Here is a 22,707-nt window from a genome sequence, read left to right on the forward strand (position 1 = left end):
CATTTCTGAAGTCTGCAACTTTCATTAAAGACTGATCTACACATTTCTGATTGACATTGAGCACTCAGGCCAAGTTCATTATAAAGGATAGCTTGCATTCCATATTGCTCGCTTCAAATTGAGCTTGCAGACAAAGGAACATTGTGCAAACTGCTTGACAATGACGAAATTACAAAACTAAGAATCTGGCGGCAGTTTTATCAGATTTGTCAAAGTATCACAAGGGTTGCATCTCATGATAAACAAACAATTAAAACTGGAAATCTGATATTCTCGGTCCAACAATGTTGAAAACCTAATATTTGTTCTGAACATTGGATTATTTAATGAAACTTCATTTGTGCATCATTCTAGAAAAGAGCATTGTTACATTACAGCAAGACAATTGAAATTTAGTTTGGGATAATGGAAAGCCTAAAAAGAAATGTTTTCTCAAGAGAATTTAATCAAACTATTAATCAAGAACAACTAAGAAATTTGGAGAAGGAAAAGGCATCAGGGAACGAGTTGTACATCATTAGATGACAATTGGAGTCTATGCAATATATGGATGGTGTCCTTACAAAATTGGAAGAGCTTGAGTCCTGTTTATCTAATGTGGATTAGGCTGATTGGAGGTTTAACTGGGTCTTGCAGCCTTCAATGGTTGCCTTAGTGCAACATCAGTTAATGGAGCATCCAAGCATAGGAGTAAGACTAGTGGTTGCCTCTTGCCTTAATGAATTATCAGAATTACAGCACCGGTTACACCTTACAATGACAACATATTAAAAAGGGTATTAAAGCTGATTGTGGACAGCCTATGCAGGCTACATGATAACATAGACCCCACTTTGATAAGAAGGTAAATATCTTAGAACTCGTGGCAAAGGCCAAATCTTTTATTCTTGTGTTGGACCTTGGTTGTGAAGAAATGGTTTTATAGTTGATACAATGTTTCTTATGGGAATATAGGAAACATCAATCGAACAATGTGAGAGCTTGCATAAAATCCACACTGCCATTAATCCTAGATGATGATGATGATGACGAATGTAAACAATTAAAATCAGATTTGTTGGTTATGTGGAGAAAGGAAAATAGAATCTCACCCTTGGCTCACAAGCTTGTGAAGGAATTATTTGAATACAAGTTTGACATGTTCAATGAATTTATCACTGAACATGAGTTAGGATTAGCAGGCATACAGGGTGCAGGATCATAGAATTTGAGCAGGAACCAAATGAGGATAGAGCAGTTTTGTTTTAATTGCAAGCAATCTTGGTCCCTTGGTCACATTTGTGAGAAAAAACGGGAAGAAGAGTTGGCTCAAGAAGTGCAGATTAGTTTAGAGGGACTTGAGGACTCTCTAGCTCAGCTTCAACATAATGATGCTCAAACTTGCAAGGAGATGGAATCGGTTATGATCAATGGTAAGGATATGCAAGTCTCTTATTTGGAGACTCGGAGGCTAGTACTGACAAACAATATGATGATCATAAGGTTGGAAATGAATCTCTCCATGTGGATGAACTGTTTGTAAACAAGAACTAGAACAAGATGAAGTTACTATAAGGGCTGATTTAAAGGACCAATGAGAAAATTCATTTCTAGTTGATGAAAATGGAGCATCTAATTTGGAGGACAAATTGAAAGTATCAGATGATATGGTCATTGCAGCCTTAGTGCATTTTGATAACACCCATAAAAACATTGAAGAAACCTTGTGGGAAGTTAAAAGTGTGAATGGAATCAATGGTGCATACCTGCACACTTTTAAGAGGGAATGAAAATAGATTACTTAAACTACTCAAAGATAGGGATATGACCATCAAACATGCAGAAGATAAAGAGAGGGAGGTAGATGAGTTTTTCTTTCAATTGAGTATGACACACTACTATTTATGTCAAGCTGAAAATCAGATTTATAGGGCAGCCACTTGCATAGATGATGGACATGATCATAGAACCAAGGAGATCATACACATTGTAGAAGGGATCAATACCCTCGGTGAAGATGAAAGTGAACTTAGTATTCCCACTTCACCTTATCTATATCAGGCTCATTATATTGAAGAAGACTTTAAGGACCAGCAAAGAGTAAATCATGAGAACTTTGATTTTTATGAAAGCAGTTATATATCTTCACAATGCCACATGGATAGAGATGAACCAAGTGAAAATAATTCAGAGATTTCCCTTGACAATGATCTTTCAATTATTAGAGATAATGATTTGGCTGATGATATTCATAGTAAACCAAGAGATGAAGTTAACAGTCACTTCTCCGTTTGGTTTGCTATTATATTTTCAGATTTGGCAGATTGATCTCATCTTGAGGCACATGCCTTATGAGATGATTTTCCTTTCGGTACAAGGGCACAGTGACAACATGGATATCATTCCTAGTCCTGATTCAAATTATAGCAGCAACTTGTGGTGGTCTTGTGAGTTGGACTTCATACACATCGGAGATGTTTTTGGTTTTGGTCAAGTGATCTACTTATCCAGTTGGCTGATTCAGGATGATGATAGGTTGATAGACACCTATTTCTACACCCAGGATTTTGCTAACAAGTTAATTTAGGATCCAAGGATTTTATTGATAGAAAAGTTGCATTTGGACACCTTACTTCACAATGGGGTTGGATGTGCTTACAGATTGGGCTATAAAGTTACATACAGAGTGATATGGGATATTAGTATTGGTTCAAGGACTCATGATTGCTTGAGGGCAAGCAATCTCAAGGAGAAAGGACTGTCATGCCAAATACATAAAATCAATTTTGAAGTGAATTAATCAGAGCTTAAGGTAGAATAGTTTGGGACAATATTAATATTAAAAAGGAGATCAAAAGGTCACAAAAGGGGAAGAAGGTGAAAGATAGGTAGGCGAATGTGAAGAGTCAGCAGGTTGAGCTTAAAGAAGGGAGAGGAGCTCATTTGCAGTTGTGCTTGGATTTTGGAGTTTGTTTCAGATTTCTCTTCGACAAAAGGGAAGCTTTGGCTTTTGTTTCAGATTTCTCTTCGAGAAAGGGGAAGCTTTGGCTTTCAATTTCCAGAACCTGAGGACAGAAACCTTCAGGCTCAACTCACCAAATCAGATGCCAACTGGATTCAGCATTAGAGGTGGATTCATTCCAGAGTTCACCTTTGGCATTACAAATTATTTTCTATGTGTCTCCAATCTGACTGTTATTGTTTCTAAGATTGGATTTTCAATGCATGTTATTGTATTGCTGATGCATAATGCAGCAACATATTCTAAAGTATTTATATGACCTTTATGTAGGTTTATTGAACTGGTTATACAAACTATTTGTGAGAAAATTTGGCAAAAATATCCATTAAGATATTACATCTTCACATGGTTGAACAACCTCTGAATCCATGATGATGTTTCTCACCAACTTTATATTGGAGTGCAATGAAAGGTTCAACAACCGCAACTAAAACAACTAAAAGCACTGTATAATGACAATATTTGAATATCGGTGCCCTAACAAGATTGTTCTAGGTATGGAAACACGTCCTACACAAGCTAGGTTAGATCAAGACAATTTTGATCAGCTTCCTCAAGGTGCCTTCTGGCAAAACAGCTAAAGAGATATGGGAACTCTTAAAGGATCTTCATTAGACGTCCTACAAGAGTTGAGCATTCTTTCTAAAGAATATGTTGTTTTCTATCATGATGGATGAGAAGATGTCTCTCCAAGCACATCTTACAAAGATCAAGGACATTTGTGACCAGCTTGAGCCTATTGGCTGCAAGATAAAGAAAGAAGATATGGTAGTGATCACATTGAAATGCTTGCCCCAATCCTACAAGAATTTCATATAAACACTCACCATAACGTGTACTAGAGTGATTTAAAGTTTCTTGATCTCTGTAACAAGCTTTTGCAGCAAAAAGATGGAAGCAACATACTAGTTCTTCCTCCACATAACATTTGGTCTACACAGCCAAAGCCTCGAATAAGAACAAAAGTAAACCTTAGTCATCCCAGAAAAAAGAACAAGGTAAACATCACATCTTCAAAGAAAAAGTGTTCAATTCAATTATTGTCACAAGTTTGAGCGCATGAAGATAGATTACAAGAAACACTTGCCAATTGCACAATCTACATAGGACGGGTCTCAACAGAAGGCCTATGTTGCTTCGCATTATGATCAAGAGTTTGCCTCCTATGTGTTTATGGCCATATGCCCATCTGATCATGAGACATCTACCTAGTATATTGACTCTAGTGCCTCTTGTTGGGATCAGTTCATTAAGTTCAGGACTTTCAAAGATTCAATAATCTTTGGAGGTGAGGAGTATAATATTGTTGGAAAAGGAAACATTCAACTTCAATTGGTGGGAAGGATTTGATAATTCTCAAGGTATACTTTGTCCCATGTATGAGGCTCAATCTCATCATTCAGTCAGATTATGCTTCATTCTCCACAGATGGATGTCGTCTTTAGTTTGCACAAGTGCAACATTTTTTACAAAGAGCCTCATACTGCAGTTGCAGTAGGTCTTGAGGATCATGTTCTTTATAGAGTTACTGATACAAGTGATTCTCAGGAGCAAGCCATAGCAGCCAAGAGTACTTCCATCAACAATCTTTGGCATCAATGGTATGGGCATCTAAATATTCACTCTCTCTCTCAGTTGGCTCGAGAGAGTTTGGTTGTAGGATTACCTGAGATTCAGACACAAAATCATGAATTTTGTGGAGCTTGTTAGGCTGGGAAGTAGGAAGCAGTATCAAACTCTGATTTAAGATGGTGACACTTGGGGAGCAATCAAGGTAGTGTAGTTGGTTCGGGCTGATATTGTTGGACTCATGAATACTCCATCAATCACTGAATGCAAGTATTTTCTATTGTTGGCTAATGATTTCAATAGGAGTCTGTGGCTGTATTTTCTTCAGCATAATCAGTGGTGTTCATGTTTCAAAAGTTTAAGGCCTTAATAGAAAAAGAATTAAGTTGTTGAATAGTCACTCTTTGTTCCAACACTGGTGAATAATTATGTTCATCTGATTCCTCCAAATTTCGTACATCACATAGCATTAAGCAACAACTTACCACACCTTACTCCCCACGATTGAACAATAGTGTTGTTAAGAGCAAGAAGTGTACAATCACTGAGATGGCCTGATCTATGTTGGAGCACTAAATTGTTCAAAAGAAGTTCTGGGCAAAGGCAATCTATACAACATTTTATTGTCTCAATCAGACTCCCACACAAGTCATTAAGAAGATGATCCTAAAGGAAGCTTGGTCTGGAAGGAAGCCCAAAATCAGTCATCTAAAGGTTTTTGGCTCTACAACATATGTTTGGATTCTAAATGGCAAGCACATGAAACTAGATTCCAAAACCCAAAAATTGATGTTCACAAGCTAGAGTGATAATCATAAGGCTTCTTAGTTGATTAATGTTGACATTGATCATCTCATACACAATCAAGATATGGTATTTGATGAAAGACAAGGACTATTTCATCCTTTTACTATTTTGAGCTCTAAGGATCATCCTCCAAAGGTTACAGATTTGGATGTACAACTTCTTCTCAATTCACCTAATGGGAAGGATTTAGATGACATTGACCCACTCATCATTCCTCAAGACGTCCAAGATTAACATCTAGAGATCCCACATGATGTTGTCTCTCCTGCAGTGGATATCAGTTCTTCTACTCTCCGGCCTAAGTGGTGGGCCAAGACCATTAGTGATATTCATAATGATGAACTTATTGAAGGTAGATCAACTTGGAATAAGAGCACGCAACATAACACAATCACCTTGCTCTTATAACAAATAGTTATAGTATATATATGAGCCTCAGACCTATTTAGAGGTTAAATAAAGGTACACAAGAGCAGGAACAGGCTATGGCAGTAGAACATCAAAGTCTCTTAATAAACAACACTCGGGTATTGTCAAAACCTTCCACTAGGTAAGAAGCCCATTGGCTGCAAATTGATATATAATGTCAAGTATAAGGATAATGGAAAACTTGATAAGTACAAGGATTAGTTAGTCGCTAGAAAATTTTCACAAAAGGACGGCATCGACTATGAAGAGGCATTTTCTCCCACAGCCAAAATGAGTACCATTTAGCTTGTCCTCACTCTTTTAGCTCAATTTGGTTGAAAAGTTCATTAGATGGATATCAAGAGTGTTTTTCTCAATAGTGATTTACAAGAAGAGGTCTACATGACACAAGCTCCAAGTTTATAGGTTGTCAATAAAGTATATTAGGTTTGCAGATTAGTAAAAGTGTGTTATGGCCTCAAACAAGCTCCTCATGAATGGTACAGAAAAATTAATTGGTATTTGATTGATCAACAGTTTTGACAAAATTCTTCTAATCCCCTCAAGAATGCTGGTATTGAGATTCTTATTCTTGTTATCTATCTTAAATTCTTCTAATCCCCTCAAGAATGCTAGTGGTGAGATTCTTATTCTTGTCATCTATCTTAATGATCAAATCAGTACTGCTAGTACAACACATTTGGTCAAGCGGGCCAAATAGGTCAAACTTTTGATATGACAAAACTAGGACTTTTCCATTATTGTCTTGGTGTAGAGGTTTGGTAGACAAATAGCTATATCTTCATTTCTCAATCAAAGCATGTCAAAAGTCTATTGCATAAGTTCCAAGTGCATGATTACAAATCTGCATCTATGCCTTTGATACAATGCTCTAGTAAGAATGTTTCTTTTTTAAGGGGATTGAAAATATTTTGATAGCAATAAGTTTTCCAAGTCTAGGAATATTGTATCATCATCCTTGTCTTCTTTCCTACTGTTGTTGGGGTCAGTAGGCTTTCACCAATCACCAAGGTGCTTGCCTTCTTGCTTTGGGCTAACATATTTTCATTTGTTTTCTTAGATTTTTTTTATATTGATAACTATTTAAAAAATATTCTACTTGTACAAGCATCCACCTAAGACCAATCCCCACTCTTGCAAGTGACTGTGAAACTAATATTAGCTCCTAAGTCACAAGGTTTGAGTTCGAGTTCGAGTTCGACGACTATAAAATTCAGATGAAATTCGACAAGGCCAAAAAAATCGAAAAAAAATCGACTTTAAATTCGCTTTATAGAATTTTTTTAGTATTTTAAACAATATAAGTATGTCCAATAAATTATCAAGATAGTTTAACATTACAACATAGATTTGAAATCTTTATAAAAGAATCACATTTTGAAAATAAATACAAATACAAGTAGTTTATAATTTTTAAAAGATTAAACTTATAGAATAAATTATAGTAATTTAACTTTATCATTTTATAACATAAATTCAAAATATATTGATATTTTATTTTAATTTTTCTAAACAAAATTAAAAATTAAAAATTAAAAAATACTTTGATTTACTACATTTAAGATTACACATAAACAATAAATAACTATTAAAAAAAAATTAATATTTTAATAAAAAAATTATACACTTGAAAAATAATAAATTTTCTTTCATATTACTAAAAAAATAAAAAAATTATAAGACACAAATTAAAAATTAAAACAAAACAAAATGCAAAATTATAAAATTAAACATTAAACAAAGACTTAAATGTCAAATGTTGAACACTAGCGATAAGCAGGTATTCGGCGGCAATTTATTCAACGGCAGGAGCTCGACAATCGCCATGATACTGGATCATTTGCTGTGAACACTTTTCTATCAATGGACTGCCCTAGCTGGACTTTATTTTTTTAAACTATGGAACGATTAAAATGAAAAGCCGGTCAATGGTTCTGTACGAATTAGAGGACGAATTTAAGCAAATTTTTTAGATTATGCTGAAATTCAGAAAATTTCGAACTTCATGCATGAAGTTCGCCGAATCCTGTGACACAGATTAGCTCCTTTTGAAAAACTACACTAGAAATCAACTATGGAAGGCAAAGAATCACAACTTTAGAAATCCACTTATTTAGAAACCACCTCTGCGTTAGAAGCCAACTATGGAAGACCAAGAGTCACAGCCTAGAATTCAATAATAGATGTACCATTGAGATTTGAACTTGGATTTCCACAATAAGAGCTCAAAGCTTCAACCAATCAAACTCAACTCTTTCGACTTTTTGTCAATTCTATGCTTTAACGTTCCTAAAGTTATATTTCCGACCATGTAGCTTATTTTTTCGTTTGGTCTTCTCTTTAAAGGATTGCATTTCTCAGAATGCCTTTTCTTTGTCCCTAACATTTAGTGTTTTCAAGACAGTTCCTATAAATATTAATAATTATTACAGCCTAAAAAGCGTGCCATCTGCTATTCCACTAAGAGCAGTCTTGATCATGTTTTTTCATGTGTTCTTCTCTATCAACTTGATTCAATATTTCACAGAGTTGCATGTAAAGAGAGGTGCAAGGAACAAAGGAGAATGATTCAGAGATAAGCTGGAGACAACCCCAAATTTCATGGGACGCAGCTCTGCCTTATAACTATACTTATTTTCTACGAAAATGCTTTGAACTTTTTACAAAGGAACAAACATTGTACCTCATATCCACATTTTGAGTTGAATTTTTAAAAAGCCGAAACACAGCAAATGCTTTGATGCTAGAAAAGTAAATAGACAGTGAAGAAAAGAAGACACCGAATCTATTAGAAAAAGACAAACGTAAACCAATCTACTGTTAAGAGAAATAACAAGAAAAATTAAGTTATTTGACCCCATTATCGTCAGACATCTCTTGCATATCGAAGATTAAAAAATAAAAGAGGAAAGATACAGCATAGGTTATGGCACCACTTCTCGATTTTTTAGGTAATGCTCATGTTTAGGGTTTGAACATCAGGGTTACTGGATCATGACAGCCCAAAGGTAAATTTGCACTGTCAACTTGTTATTTTGCCCGTCTCTCTATCCTCCCCCCTGATTAACCTTCTTATGATATATACTCTACCTACAATACGCTTTCAAATATTTGATTGAATTAAGGTTGAGTTGGAATCGTCGTCATCAACCCATTTTAACTGCACCCCTTTCATACGTAAAGACATACTGGAGATGTAAATTTAACCTGTACATCAATCATTTTATCTTCCTGAGGCCTCCTATCGACTTTTGCAAGTCAGAGTAAGGAAAGAGAATGCTTACTCTTGTATACTGGCATCAACAGAAGCGCTAACCATGCCCAAACTCCCAGATAACTTTCCTGTTTTTAAGTGATACTTTTTACGCTAATATTAACCTTCCGATATGTATACCGAAGATTCGGAAAAGAAAAATATACGGAAATTAGGCTTCATACCGGCTGCACGGGGGTATTAGAAGCATCAGATAACCGGCGCTGGAGATCGGCAACGAAAGGAGCCACGGCAGGATCTCTGGAATTAAGCAGAAGAACCTCCTGCGCAGTGATAATTGCCTTAATATGCTCCAAATTGATCACAATAGCTCGCTCTCGGCCAAGAATGGTAGACGGATAAGAAAGCAGAGGATCCAAAATACGCAAATCGCGAGCAGGAAGCCCCGTGCGGCGCATGATTGCATGTTTTCCGGCCTCCACGACCTGCGCCTGCCCGGACGAATCGAGCAGCAGCCATGCCCTCACGCCTACGCCCTTCTTTTTCCCCCCTACTCCGCTTCCTACACCGCCACCGCGCGGACCGTCCTCAGTATCTTCACCACCGCCATTAATGGCCGCCTTGATTGCAGTAGCCCTCGCCCTCATTGTCTTCAAAACTTTTTTCAGCCGGCTTCAAGAAAATCGATCACGGCAAACGATTGTATACATTTCTCAGCTGGAAGATCTCGGCATATTTGTCCTCTTTCCTTTTATAGATGAAGTTACACACTGTGCAGCATGCGACGTATACGGAAAAACTTGACTGTTTTAGGAAATAAATCTTCTACCGATGTGTTTTTCAGTACAATTAGTACGGCTCTTTGCAGGCTCTGAGATCCCATCCTATTATAAAATATTGATAAGCTATAACTTGACGGGACAGTGAACATGACCCCCAAGATTTAGCCCGCCACAAAAATGCACTTCTTTTACATTGCTTTTTCAAACTCGAAAAAAAAATTCCAAATCCTCTCCTGCGTAAGGAAGTGCATTTTCGTGGCTGTATAGACGTTGCCCAAGATTTATGGAGAAAATCGGCACCTTACACGTTTCAGAATTTTCTCTCCACAATTTATATTTGAAATGATTATTTACTTAGTTCAGTCCAAAATCTCAAACATATGTTAGGCTCCTTAAAAATCTATTAGTTATGTGGGAGTAATATAGTGTTTTAGTTAATTTTATCTTTCATGTTTTTTTCCCTTCTTGTATGTTATTTTAGCTTCTCACTTATAATGATGTATCCTATAGGACATGATATCTAGGAAAGGTTTTAAAATGGTTCAAAAAAAGTGTTTTTTGAATTTTGTCTCCACAATTTATATTTGAAATGATTATTTACTTAGTTCAGTCTAAAATCTCAAACAAGCGGCCTAGTTAGGCTCCTTAAAAATCTATTAGTTATGTGGGAGTACATGTAGTGTTTTAGTTAATTTTATCTTATTTTATGTTTTTTTCGTTCTTGTATGCTATTTTAGCTTCTCACTTATAATGATGTATTCTATAGGACATGTTATCTAGGAAAGGTTTAAAAATGGTTCAAAAAAAGTGTTTATAGAAATTTGATCCTATTGTACCAATAATTATTCATTCAATCACCAATTGTGGTTCACAAAATGTTGAGCAATGCATCTGCACTAGTGGTTCACAAATCTCTAATAGTAGTTCATAAATCACCAATCATGAATCAAAAAAGATAAAAAAAGACCAAAAAAGACCAACTAGTGATAAATAAATGATCCACTGCTACTATATTCAATGATTAAAATTGAGCAAACCACTCTTGAACCCTGATTCACTACTAGGTATCTTCTTCTAGTTTTTTTTTTTTTAATTCTCTCTTTTCCATTATTAATAATAGGGGAAGATATTCAGTAGTGGCTATAGCTAACTTTGTGTGTTTAATCAAGGTTCTAAACGATGCCAAAATTTCTCATTTTTGTTACTGCTCTCGTATGTGACTTAACTTCTTAAAACTAAGGTTCCAGCGTCTCACCAATAGCAATGCACTCTATAGGAGACATTATGCATGAAAGGATAAAAAGGTGCGCCAGAAAGTGTTCACTGATAGTTGCCCCCCATTGCATCAACAATTATTCTATCAATCACCAATAGTGGTTCACAAAATCTTGATTAGGGCTTCATAAATCTCCACTAGGAGTTCACAAATCTCCAATAGTGGTTCATAAATGAGGAGTAGTGGTGCAAAAAATGAGCCAATCATGGATCAAAAAGCCAAAAAAATTGACCAACTATTGGTATATATCCACTAATAGTATATACAATGATTAAAATTGAGTGAACCACTATTGGACCCTAATTCACTGATGGGTATCTTCTCCTAAAAGAAATTCATCCCAAATAAAATAAAATAGAATAGAAGGCTAAAATAAATTGTTCTTGTATAATCGTTGGTAAAAAAATTCATATTTTTGGTAGTTGTTTCACTCATGTACAATTAATTCATTGTTTTGCACCAATAAAAACTAAATATTTTTGGATAATTTACATTTATTTATTAAGTTCATGTATTATACAAATTTTTTTATCAATCCTTAGTTCTTAACCAAAGAGGCTAGGCAAAAAAAGGCAAAAAAAATTGTTATCTACAAAAATGATTGGTTAAATTCTTTTGATATTATAGGACCCTTTTTTGAAATAGGGACCACTAAATTTTAATTATGATTATGTTATATGCTATAAAAATTTATAACTATATTATTATAAATTAAGTTTTAAAATAATTAACAAATTATCATTATATTTCAAATATAAATAATTTTATATAAGATATATTTCTAACTTTCTCATCTAAAATTATTACAATATTATTATTAATTACATTATGATCATCGTTTTGATTAACTATATTTTTAAATATAATTATTTTACATTAATTAACTATTATTGCATATTATTATAATTAAAAATAATTAATTATATCTTAATCTTAATTAATAATATTATGATTGCTTTATATTATGATTTTGATTAAACTAAAATGAATATTATATTATATTTATGTTATAACTATCACAATAATAGATAAGACGTCTATTATTAGTTAATGGTTATCTTGTAAATATCTTTAGCTTTAGTTTGCTTTCGTTTTTTGCTTTCTCTGGAATAGAATGTTTCTATTCTTTACGATCGTTTCCTAAGGAAACATCGTCTCTTCCTTTTGTATAAATTGACCTTTCGGTCTCTGTTATTAATAAGCAAGTATTTACCAATTACCTCGTAATATGGTATCAGAGCTAAATACTTAAACTTTTTCAGAAAAATTTATAATTTCTTCTTGAAATTATTTGTTTAAATTTTTCCAAAATTATTTCAGCTAATTTCTCCAAAACCCACCTTGGGTTTTTCTGCTTGGAGAAATTCTCGAATTACGGGTCTGCAAATCGCGTGGAAATCGTGGCCATTTTTTGGAGACTCGCATTTTTGGGGTGAAAATTTGCATGTTTCTGTATCAAATCTTCATGCTCTTAGCCATCTCAGTCTGTCATCGTGCTCTGGGAAGTAGATTCGACCATTTTTCATCAAGAAATCTGAAGTTTTTTCAAGCTTTTTTCAACTAGGGCCTTTTTTTTCGAAACCCTAATTTTTGGGGTCAAAAATTTTTTTTGTTTGCAGATTCTTAGTGGGTTTTTCGAGAGCTCAACTGGGTTGTCGTCCATTTTTTCTGGGTGCCTCAATTTTTGTGCCTCAATTTTCAAGCCAGCGGATTCAAAAAATGACAACAGATTCCTTTTGGGTTTTTCGAGCTCTCTTTTGGGTCATTCTCTAATTTTTTTGGGTCTTCCGTATTTTTGTCTCGAAGAACGTGCCTTCACAGATTTTCACAGTTTTTCATTGAAAAACGTGCCATGGCATCTCTGACAAATATTATGCTCGAGCATAATTCCAAATTCAATGGTCGCAATTATGGAACCTGGAAGCAGCGCATCATCGCAATCTTCGAATATCGAAACACCGATCAACTTGTTCTGGGTGTTAAGCAGCGTCCGACTTCTCCGGGTCCTGATCAAGATACATGGGATCTGAACAATCGAGAGGCAGTAATGCTTCTCAAACTCTCCATAGCTGATGACCAGCTTTCTCAGATTCCATCCAGCAAGACAACGACCGAAATCTGGACACATCTAAAAGGTCTTCATGAGACTTCCGACAAGAGCAGAGCCTTCTTTCTGAAAAACACTCTGTTTTCTATTGTCATGGATGAGCGCACCTCGCTCCAGGCACACCTGAATCGGATTCAGGAAATCTGTGATCAGTTACTTGCCATCGGTCGCAAGATGGAGGAAGAGGATATTGTGGTAATCACTCTTCGGAGTTTACCAAATTCCTATGAGCATTTTATCGAGACTCTCAACATCACATCTACTGGTGTTGATCTAAAGTTCACTGATCTCTGCACCCTGCTACTTCAGCAAGATCGGTGGAAACAACAGTTCGGTAGCAGCTCCAGTTCCACCTCCACTGAGCAAGCCTTTGCTGCGAAATCCTTTTAGAAGGATAAGGGCAAGTTTCAGCAACCATCTCAGCAGAAGTCTTCTGCTCCAGCGTCCGATGGTACCAAAAAGAAGAACATTCAATGCAACTATTGCCACAAGTATGGTCACATGAAGGTTGCATGTCGGAAACGCTTAGCTACCCAGTCTAAGCAATCAGGTTCGCAACCCAAAGCGAACAGTGTAGAGCACACTGAGCAGGTGGAATCTGCCTTTTATGCCTTCATGGCTAAAAGACCTGTAGATCATGTATAGTCATCTGCCTGGTACATTGATTCAGGTGCCTCTCGACATTTCACTCACCGCAGAGAATGGTTTACTGACTACCAGCCTTATTCAGATTCTGTTATCTTTGGTGGTGGAGAAGAGTACACGGTTGTTGGTAAAGGCAACATTCAAATTCAGTATGTTGGGAGGAAACTCATATTCCTTGATGTGTACTACGTTCCAGGGATGGAACTAAATCTACTCTCGGTCAGTCAGTTGCTGCGACATTCTCCACACTTGGCAGTCACCTTTAGTTCACATCAGTGCACCATCACTGATCGGGCGACTAAGTCTACTATTGCAGTTGGTCTTGAGGATCATGGTCTTTTCAGACTTACTGATTCTGGTGATTCTCAGGACTTAGCTATGGCTGCTCGGCGATCTTCCATCAGCTCACTTTGGCATCAGCGATATGGGCACTTAAATGTGCATTATCTCTCACAACTTGCTCGGGATGAGCTTGTTCTTGGTTTGCCAGAGATTCAAACCCAACACCTTGGAGTTTGTGACGCATGTCAGGCTAGGAAGCAACATCGCACACCTTTCCCCAGTGGCGATTCTTGGCGAGCTTCTCAAGTACTTCAGCTTGTTCATGCTGATATTTGCGGCCCTATGGCCACTCCTTCTGTTCTTGGGTACAAGTATTTTCTGTTGTTTGTAGATGATTTCAGTAGAAAAATGTGGGTGTATTTCCTTAAAAAGAAATCTGATGCATTTATTGTATTTCAGAAGTTTAAACCCTTAGTTGAAAAAGAGTCTGGGAAATCTATTATTACTCTTAGATCAGACAATGGGGGGGAATTTTGTTCTAATGTTTTCTCCAGCTTCTTGGATACACATGGCATCCAACGCCAGTTCACCACACCCCACACGCCACAACAGAACAGTGTAGTTGAACGTCGGAACAGGACAATCACCGAGATGGCTCGTTCCATGCTCAAACACAGACATATTTCGAAGCGTTTTTGGGCAGAAGCAGTTAACACTGCAGTTTATCTGTTGAACCGGTCACCCACAGTGGCGGTCAAAGGTAAAACTGCGGAAGAGGCCTGGTCAGGTCGCAAGCCCAGAATCAGTCACCTGAAGGTTTTTGGCTCTCTTGCTTTTGTTTGGATCCCTGATGCTTCACGCACCAAGTTGGATGCCAAGAGTCAGAAACTGATGCTTGCTAGATATAGCAGTCTTCACAAAGCCGACCGCCTTATTGATGTTGAGACATCTCGTCTCATATACAGCCACGATGTAGCCTTTGATGAGCAACGAGGACCATTCATGCCTGTTTCTCCTGTTCCTGATCCAGCAGACCAGCCTATGCAGGTTCATGATTTGGGAGTTCGGCTTCCATTAGGTCCACATGATGGGAGGGCTCCAGTAGCTCCTACAGCTCCAGTCCTACCAGTGATACCTGTACAACCACCTCTGGCTTCTCCTACAGGATCACCTCATTTTGAAGATGCTTCACCTGAGTTTGATCCAAATTCTTCTGATCAGGATCCTGCTGATCAAGCATCTCCTAGTACTACTGTTGGTCATTCTCCTCTCCGGCCTAAGTGGTGGGCTAAGACACTTGCTGATCTTCATGATGATGAGCTCATTGATGGGAGAACTACTCGAAAAAAGAGCAAAACTATAGATTCTGTTAACTTTTCTCTTATGGCCAACATTCACAGTGTGTTTGAACCTCAAACATATTCTGAGGCTAAAGGAATTCCAGAGTGGGAACAGGCCATGCAATCTGAACACCAGAGCCTGCTGAAGAACAACACTTGGGTCCTTTCTGATCTTCCCCCAGGGAAGAAACCCATTAGCTGCAAATGGGTCTACAAAATCAAATACAAATCAGATGGTACTTTGGATAAGTACAAAGCTCGTTTAGTGGCAAAGGGCTTTTCTCAGCATCAGGGCATTGATTATGAGGAGACCTTTGCTCCTACTGCAAAGATGAGCACCATCAGATTAGTCCTAGCTATGGCAACACAGTTTGGCTGGAAGGTCCATCAGATGGACGTAAAGAGTGCTCTCCTGAATGGTGATCTCCATGAAGAGGTCTACATGACGCAGCCTCCTGGTTTCAAGGTTGCTGGTAAAGACCATCAGGTTCTCAGATTGGTAAAAGCTCTCTATGGTTTGAAGCAGCCCCTCGGGCATGGTACATCAAGATTGATACGTACCTCAGTGATCAAGGCTTCAAGAGGAGTTCTTCAGACTCAAATCTGTACATCAAGACTACTGACAGTGACATCATCCTTCTGGTTATCTATGTGGATGATCTGATCATCACTGGTAGTTCGGCATCTTTGATTCAGGGAATCAAACAACACTTATGCCAGTCTTTTGATATGACTGACCTTGGGCTCATGCATTATTGCTTAGGTGTTGAAGTTTGGCAACAGTCTTCTGGTATATTCATCTCTCAGTCCAAATATGCCAGAGCCTTGTTAAACAAATTTCGAATGCAGGATTGCAAACCTGCATCTACACCTATGGAGAAAGGTCTAAAGTTATCAGCCAAGTCTGATTCTCCTTCCGTTGATGATACTACATATAGGCAACTAGTAGGCAGCCTCATCTACCTATCTGCTACTAGGCCTGATATCAGCTTCGCAGTCAGCTATATTTCACGCTTTATGACAGCTCCTAAGGCTGATCATTGGATGGCAGCAAAGCGTGTGCTTCGTTATGTGAAGGGCACTTCTGATTATGGACTTCTGTATTCTCGGAGTTCTAATCCTAAACTCAGTGGGTTCACAGATTCAGATTGGGCAGGCTCTGTTGATGATAAAAAGTCAACATCTAGATATGTGTTCAGTTTGGAATCCGGTGCAGTCACATGGACCAGCAAGAAGCAGCAGGCAGTTTCTCTCTCTTCTACAGAGGCTGAATATAGAGGGACTGTTAAGGCAGGATGTGAAGCTGTCTGGCTTTGTCAGATGCTTGGGGATATGTAGATGTCACCAGCAGGACCGACTACTCTGTTTGTTGATAACGAAGGCGTTATCAAGTTAGCAGGGAATCCAGTCTTCCATGAACGAACCAAGCATGTGGATGTTCATTGTCATTACATACGACAGCTGGTTGAAGACGGGACTATAGATCTGTAGTATGTTCCTACCTCAGATCAGACTGCAGACATTCTCACCAAGCCTCTTGGTCCTGATAAGTTTGTCAAATTCAAAGGACAGCTTGGTGTGTTAGATAGATTAACCATTAAGGGAGGGTATCACAATAATAGATAAGACGTCTATTATTAGTTAATGGTTATCTTGTAAATATCTTTAGCTTTAGTTTGCTTTCATTTTTTGCTTTCTCTGGAATAGAATGTTTCTATTCTTTACGATCGTTTCCTAAGGAAACATCGTCTCTTCCTTTTGTATAAATTGACCTTTCGGTCTCTGTTATTAATAAGCAAGTATTTACCAATTTACCTTGTAATAATAACTATTTAATAATTAAATGTATTACATGGTACATATTTATAAATTAAATATAAATGGATAAGATAACTAATTTTAGAAATAATATAATAGATTTTATACGTTGATGATGCATAAATTTTAATTTTTGAAGTTTAGAAATTCAATGTTTTTTTACAAATGAATGTTATCATACTCAAATAGGCCTAAAAAATGAATTAATCTCAGCCTCTCATTTTTATCTAGAGAATAGAAAATTGATCTCTACCATGGAATTTATTTGCAATTTGACCTCATTGAATGTAGACTTGTCAATTTGGCTTTACCTAGTCTTTGCTCTTAGGTGCAAAATAAGGGTGGCAATATTTAAAAATTGTGAGTTGTTAGGGTTAAGTTTTCCTAGAATGAATCCCTTTGGGATCAAGGTTAAGATTTTAAGTGAATGATTAAATGTAATATTATCAGACATGTAGATGGCTTGGATAAATATCATGTAGATAATTTTTAGGATGTGGAATATATAGAAATGATTTCTCCATACATTCACCTCTTATGAATTAATTCATTATTAAATGTACTTTGATTTAAGCACATAATAAGAGTTTTTACAAATGCATGTCAAGTTGAGTTATAGAGGCTAGCAAGAAAAAATGCAAGAATTAAGGTTTTTGAAATCAAGGGGTCAATCTAAAATTCTTTGAGATAGATATAAAGTGCTTAAGAATGACCCTTGATCTATAATGGCTCAAGAATGACCCTTAGCATCCAAGTGAAAACCTAAAGATAGGAAGTGAATATATAAACACAAATGATTATGTTTAGGTGACAAACATATGTAGATAAGTCCAAATGACAAGAGGATAGGGTGCAAATAAATGACAAAAAAATCAATGTGTGTGAACCAAGGCCTAGATGGTGATCAAACCATGAGAAAAATATGACACAAGACTAGACCACATATTTATATATAATTATATGATTCTTCACCAATGTGGGCATGTGTGTAAATGAGAAATGGCATGTGCATTGTCAATTACCCCATTATTTTTGCCCCCACTATGATGTGTGTGTGAATCCTAACATTATTATACATTATATAAGGCATGTGATCATTCTCGATCATGTATAAAAAATAGGCTTTATTTCAAATGGAGAATGGATATTAAGTCCATAAAAAAAAATAACATTAAATCATTATTCGTCAACAATCCATTCTTATTTAATGTTTTATCAAAATGAGAAAATAGAGAAAGGGATAGATACTGACTAGTATCTATCATATAGTCAGACTAAACTTAAATATACAATCTTAATGAATGTTATCTTACACATTTCAAAATTTTCTCTCCACAATTTATATTTAAAAAGATTTTTACTTATTTCAATCCAAAATCCCAAACAAGTGGCCTATACATTAAGCTCCTTAAAATTCTATTAGTATATGGGCATACATGTAGTGTTTCAGTTAATTTTATCTTTCTTATTTTATTTTATTTTGGGTTCTTGTATGATATTTTAGTTTCTCACTTATAAATTATGTATTTTACAGTAGATGTTATCTAGGAAAGGTTCAAAAATGGTTCAAAAAAGTGATCATAGATATTTGACCCTATTGCACCAATAATTATTCATTCAATCACCAATTGTGGTTCACAAAATGTTGAGCAGTGCTTTAGAAATCTCCACTAGTGGTTCACAAATCTCTAATAGTAGTTCATAAATCACCAATCATGGATCAAAAAAGGAAAAAAAAGACCAACTAGTGATAAATAAATTATCCACTACTACTATATTCAATGACTAAACTGAGCAAACCATTATTGAACCCTTATTCACTACTAGGTATCTTCTTCTAATTTTTTTAATAAAAAAATTCTCTCTTTTCCATTATTAATAATAGGGGAAGATATCCAGTAGTGGCTATAGATAACTTTGTGTGTTCAATCAAGATTATAAATGATGCCAAAATTTCCCTTTTTGGTTGTTATTCTCGTATGCAACTTAACTACTTAAGACTAAGGTTCCAATGTCTCACCAAGAATGATGCACTCTATAGGAGACATTATGCATGAAAGGATAAAGAAGTGGGCTAGAAAGTGTTCATGATACTTGTCCCCCATTGCATCAACAATTATTCAATCAATCACCAATAGTGGTTCACAAAATGTTGAGTAGTGCTTCATAAATATCCACTAGGAGTTCATAAATCTCCATAGTGGTACATAAATAAGGAGTAGGGGTGCAAAAAATGAGCCAATCATGGATCAAAAAAGCCAAAAAAAATGACCAAATATTGGTATATATCCACTAATAGTATATACAATGATTAAAATTGAGTGAACCATTATTGGACCCTAATTCACTGATGGGTATCTTCACCTAAAAGAAATTCATCCCAAATAGAATAGAATGGAATAGAAGGCTAAAAGAAATCGTTGTATTATGATCGTTGGGAAACAAGTTCATGTTTTCGGTAGTTGGTTCACTTATGTACAATTAATTCATTGTTTTGCACCAATAAAAACTAAATATTTTTGGATAATTTATATTTATTTAAAGTTGATTTATTTATTAAGTTCATGTATTATACAAATTTTTTATCAGTCCTTAGTTCTTAACCAAAGAGGCTAGGCAAAGAGAGGCAAAAAAAAATGTTATCTACAAAATTGATTGGTTAAATTCTTTTGCTATTATAGGACCCTTTTTTGAAGCAGCGACCACTAAATTTTAATTTTGATTATGTTATATGCTATAAAAATTTATAACTATATTAGGCAAAAACCTACAACGCAACAGTAACTTGCAAGTCTCTCATGTGCCAGGTCTTGGGTTCGAATTTACCTTCGCTTAACATATAATAATAACTAATTCCAACAAATAATAATAATTAATCTAGACTTTGGTCGTTTACCGATCTAAAAAAAAATTATAACTATATTATTATAAATTAAATTTTAAAATAATTAATAAATTAACATTATATTTCAAATATAAACAATTTTATATAAGATATATTTATAGCTTTCTCATCTAAAATTATTACAATATTATTATTAATTACATTATGATCATTGTTTTGATTAACTATATTTTTAAGTATAATTATTTTAAATTAATTAACTAATTAATTATATCTTAATATTAATTAACAATATTATGATTGCTTCATATTGTGATTTTGATTAAACTAAAATGAATATTATATTATACTTATGTTATAGATATTTAATAATTAACTATACTACATGGCACGTATTTATAAATTAAATACAAATGGATAGGATAACTAGTTTTAGAAATAATATAATAGATTTTATATGTTGATGATGCCTAAATTTTAATTTTTAAAGTTTTGAAATTTAATGTTTTTTAACAAATGAATTTTATCATACTCGAATAGGCCTAGAATAATGAAGTAATCTCTAGCATGAGATTTATTTGTAATTTGACCTCATTGAATGTAGACTTGTCAATTTGGCTTTACCTAGTCTTCACTCTTAGGTACAAAATAAGGATGGTGATATTTAAAAATTGTGAGTTGTTAGGGTTAAGTTTTCCCAAAATGAATCCCCTTATGATCAAGGTTAAGATTTTAAGTGAATGATTAAAGGTAATATTATTAGACATGTAGATGGGTCGGATAAATACCATGTAGAATTTTTTTAGGAAGTGGAATATATAGTAATGATTTCTCCATGCATTCAACTCTCATGAATTAATTCATTATTGAATGTACTTTAATTTAAGCACATAATAAGAGTTTGTGCAAATGTATGTCAAGTCGATTTATAGAGGCTAGGAAGAAAAAATGGAAGATTTAAGGTTTTTGAAATCAAAGGGTCAATCTAAAATTCCTTGAGATAGATATAAAGTGTTTAAGAATGGCTCTTGATCTATAATGGCTCAAGAATGACCCTTAGCATCCAAGTGAAAACCTAAAGATAGGAAGTGAATATATAGACATAATGATTATGTGTAGGTGACAAGCATATGTAGATAAGTCCAAAATGACAAGAGGATGGGGTGCAAATAAATGACAAAAAAATCAAGGTGTGTGAAACCAAGGCCTAGATGGTGATCAAACCATGAGAAAAATATAACACAAGACTAGACCACATATTTATATATAATTATATGATTCTTCACCAATGTGGGCACGTGTGTAAATGAGAAATGGCATGTGTACTACCAATTCCACCATTATTTTTGCCTTCACTAGTGTAAATCCATACATTATATAAAGCATGTGATCATTCTCAACCATGTACAAAAAATAGGTTTTTTTTCAAATGGAGAATGGATATTGAGTCCATATAAAAAAAAAAACATTAAATTATTGTTCCTCAACAATGTATTCTTATTCAAGGTTTTATCAAAATTAGAAAGTAGAGAAAGGGATAGATACTGACTAGTATCTTTCATCTAGTCAGACTAAACTTAAATATACAATCTTAATGAATGTTATCTTTAAAAAAATGAGAAATGGATATAAAGAGAATTAAGTTATATGGTATGTATATTCATAACGTGATCTAATATTACTCCACTAGATTGATATGGCACATTCAATACAACCATGTAACGTCAATTATGGACAATGGAGTCTTCTTAGTTGTAATAATGTAATATGATATGTTTTGTATAATTGTGTGACTTTGCCTGTTTGAGATTTAATGAAAAAGAAGTATACTTTATTGCAAGCATCTAGTGCAAGGAAGATTCATCCAAGTGCAATGATGAGTCACTCTATAATATTATCAGAGATTGAGTTTCTACATTAGGAGCTTTGGTAATATTGTATGCCTAATATATGTCAAATAGTCAAATCTTAAACACAAACTTAAATGATCAAACTTAGAAAACAAAACTTGGACACATGACACTCTTATACCTTAGATTCATAACTCTCTTATATTTGGGAACTAGTGAATCAATTGCATTTAAAATTATATCTTTATTATCTCTTATCTTCTTTTGGGGTATTTATTTGCCTATTGGTTTTCATAGAAAAAATAACAATCGAGTCTTGATTTGTTGTTAGGAGACGTGTTACAACACTAGGATCTCTAGTTACATTGATGTTCATGAAGTTGGTGATTCTTTATATGAGTGTATTATTGTAATTTGGTAATAGCTTACTTCTTGCATTACTTTCGTGGGTTGTGTGTGTGAATTTTTAGTAACTATAGTTGGATTGCTTTGTTTGACTTAGCATGATAGTTTTGTTTTTTAATCGATAACATTATAATATTGTATTAAATATAAAGAATATTATATGAACATAAAGTAGCATGATTTCATCAACCCCAAATCCTAAAATTGCCATCTAAACAACCTTCACATCCTACTACTATAGAGCCTAAACATACATCGTTACATCTTTACAAAATATAGAAACTCCACAAACCTTCTTGGCTAGATTGTAGTCAAAAAATTATTTTTGTTGCAACAC

The 22,707-nt window shown here is 35.0% G+C and overlaps 1 protein-coding gene across 2 annotated transcripts in view; it reads right to left on the bottom strand.

The window, feature by feature from the left end:
* Positions 1–10,011, bottom strand: part of MGT4 (magnesium transporter 4) — a 78,335-nt gene extending 68,324 nt beyond the window's left edge. Inside the window, exons 1-2 of one of the 2 annotated variants that reach the window (XM_089807354.1) lie at positions 9,245–9,876; positions 9,091–9,148 (exon numbers count right to left, since the gene is read on the bottom strand). In XM_089807354.1, the coding sequence (XP_089663480.1) occupies positions 9,091–9,148; positions 9,245–9,667 (481 nt within the window). In that variant the 5' untranslated portion in view covers positions 9,668–9,876. Of the gene's footprint in view, positions 1–9,090; positions 9,149–9,244 lie in introns of both variants that reach the window. The other variant, XM_089807355.1, reaches the window with a different exon arrangement.
* Between the last annotated feature and the right edge of the window lie 12,696 nt (positions 10,012–22,707).

This window comes from Cupressus sempervirens, chromosome 10 (assembly GCF_028749045.1).
Source record: "Cupressus sempervirens isolate cs-2001-9-10 chromosome 10, ASM2874904v1, whole genome shotgun sequence".
NCBI classification, from domain to species: Eukaryota; Viridiplantae; Streptophyta; class Pinopsida; order Cupressales; family Cupressaceae; genus Cupressus; species Cupressus sempervirens.